Source organism: Manacus vitellinus, unplaced genomic scaffold, assembly GCF_001715985.3.
Source record: "Manacus vitellinus isolate BGI_N305 unplaced genomic scaffold, ASM171598v3 scaffold_61_pilon, whole genome shotgun sequence".
NCBI classification, from domain to species: Eukaryota; Metazoa; Chordata; class Aves; order Passeriformes; family Pipridae; genus Manacus; species Manacus vitellinus.
This window is the reverse complement of record NW_021940696.1, coordinates 1709214-1711598: the sequence shown is the minus strand read 5'-3', so window position 1 is coordinate 1711598 and position 2385 is coordinate 1709214. Positions and strand designations below refer to the sequence as shown.

General features: G+C 42.5%; 1 protein-coding gene across 1 annotated transcript in view; it reads right to left on the bottom strand.

Annotated features, from left to right (window-relative positions):
* ATRN (attractin) overlaps positions 1 to 2385 on the bottom strand; it is a gene marked incomplete at its 5' end in the record, with an annotated part of 149321 nt that overhangs the window by 97024 nt on the left and 49912 nt on the right. The window contains one exon of the mRNA XM_029963709.1: positions 1020 to 1225. Coding sequence (XP_029819569.1) covers positions 1020 to 1225 — 206 coding nt within the window. The remainder of the gene's footprint in view (positions 1 to 1019; positions 1226 to 2385) is intronic.

Below are 2385 nucleotides of genomic sequence, written 5' to 3'. Positions count from 1 at the left end.
TAACAAGGAAGAGAGGGCCTAAATCACTGAAGAATAAAATAAGGGAGTCAATGACAGCAAAAAAAAGAGCAGAGCTAGAGAGGAACAGCCAGTCCCACCCTCTCCCTGCAGGGTTTGTTCCCCAGGGCTCCCCGGGCTGGCAGAGCCGATGTGACAGGAGGAAGTTGGTGCTGCAGCAGTTTGGAAGAACATTGTCACATCTGTGACATTTTTGTGCCTGTTCAGCCAGATTTGCTGAACTGGCTGAAGTGGAGGATCAAATGAACCCACAGAGGAAGTGTGGTTACACTCTGTGCACAAGGGAGCAGGAAGGAAGAGGTTGGAAATTAGTCCCTCGTTATTTCTCTCATCAGCACAGACTCACAGAGAGTTGTTGCAGAAACACTGAGTATTTTAACCCTCAAAAAAAAAAAGAGATAGGGTGACTCAAATTTCCATGTCTTAACTCAAAAGACAGTCTCCTTTTTGTCAGGAGCTTTTAGAAAGAACTTGAAGAAAATCACCACAGAACTAAGGAGAATGTATTTCAGCTCCAAGTCGTGAAGTGAGGCTACAGCTTTTTAATAAAACTCACCTTTGGGCAGAAACAAATCACAGAAGATTTTCAGCTTAAGAAATGAGCGTTTCGAGGAGTTACAGAGCCAGAAGAAAATGGGGTTGTAATAGAAATTCTTTTACAGTCTTAACTGCAGAGTGAATTATCCCTCACTTGACTGCAGTAACTGCACTCATATGCACAGGCTGGCAAGGAAAAAACCATCAAATATTTCTCTTTTCAGCTTGAATGGAACAACAGATTAAAATGGATTGCTTGGCTCGTTCACAGCCTTGATTAGATGTGATTATATGATTCTCCATTCATAAAGGGATATAAAAATAAGAGATCCAAGAGAACAGCATCTCTCCTGAAGGCAGGCAGACATAAACCACTGTACCCTTCTCAAATCCTCCACCCTCTTGTTCACCAGAGACAAAAATATGGGGTGGGAGAACAGGAAAAAGAAGGAAAACCCACTTACCACATCCGGGAATCGACTTCATATTTGTACAGATCATCTGCCAGCCTGTACTTGTTGGCACTGAAGGCTTTGTAACCTCCATGGATGTAAATGGATCTGGTGTTGGGATCATAAACGCTGCTGTGGCCATACCCCCCCTGCACCAAAGCTCCACTGGTCTGTAAAATGCTCCAGGTATTTGTCACTGAAAAAAACAGGGGGATAAAACACAATCAATTGCTCTCCATTAATAACTCATCAGCACCACAAATTGGGATTCCCCTGACTCAGATCCACACACTGTCTCTGTCACCTCACAGCCAAAAATATCCTCCTTCAAGGAGTTTGTTGTCGAGAAGGACTGTAAAGTATTTTTAATTAGAGCAGAAGCAGCTTTTTCACGGTCATTTATTACGTTTTTGCAGGCAATCTAAGTAAATGAGAGATAAAAAATAGAGAAATAATAGATTGCATTCCAGTGACATGAAAATGCCAGCACTGGGACCTGGTTTGGAATGGGACCCAAGAGTACTTTTACTTTTTATGTATGTATAAATATATATATATTAAGCCAGACAGCACTTGAAGCCAAGTCTGACTGTGAAGAACAGGGCAGTTAAAAACTAATATGTGATTAATGGTCCTGTATCTCACTCACTAAAATAACATTGGTCTGAAGCACTTTAGACATAATGTAACAGCAACTGGAATAAAAATGCCAAATTACACAGCAAATCTCCATAGTAAGTGCAGAATGAAACCCTGCACAGGCTTCCCAACTCCAGGGCAGAGCTGGCACATAAAAAACAAAGGAATTGGACAGTGTGGGAAAAACAAACCACTGCCCCACACGTCCTGGTTCTCCCTGGATCTCTCCAAGAGGAAGAAAACTCCCTCATGTGGACACCAGAGAAGCAGCTCCAGCAGATTCCCTGGATCAGGATGACTGGAAGACAAGGATAACAGGTTCCAAGTGCAGACAGAGCCACTATTTTTGAGAATAACCAGCATATTCCTGCTGTGAGCTTCCTGTGCTTAACCATGATCCCCACCTGGTCCGTGGAGCCAGGGATGTGACTCCATTTCAGAGTTAGGAGGGAATTCAGTTCACCTGGAGAGCTTCCTGTGCTTCACTAGAAATCTCTGGATCTTAAAATCACCCTCAGAATCTTAAAATCATCATTTCTATTCCCAGGGATATGGGAATCCAGAAATCCATCCCCTGTTCACCCTAATCCCCTGCTTAGGTGACACAAGGGTCAGGTTAAGCAGGTGTTTGGTCTGAATGAAAAAAATTCTTATGGAAAAAAATCTGATTAAAAAGATAACTTTCAGAAGTGTTTGTTTTACCAGAGAGAAATTCAGTTTTTCCCCCAGTTCTCCTGCT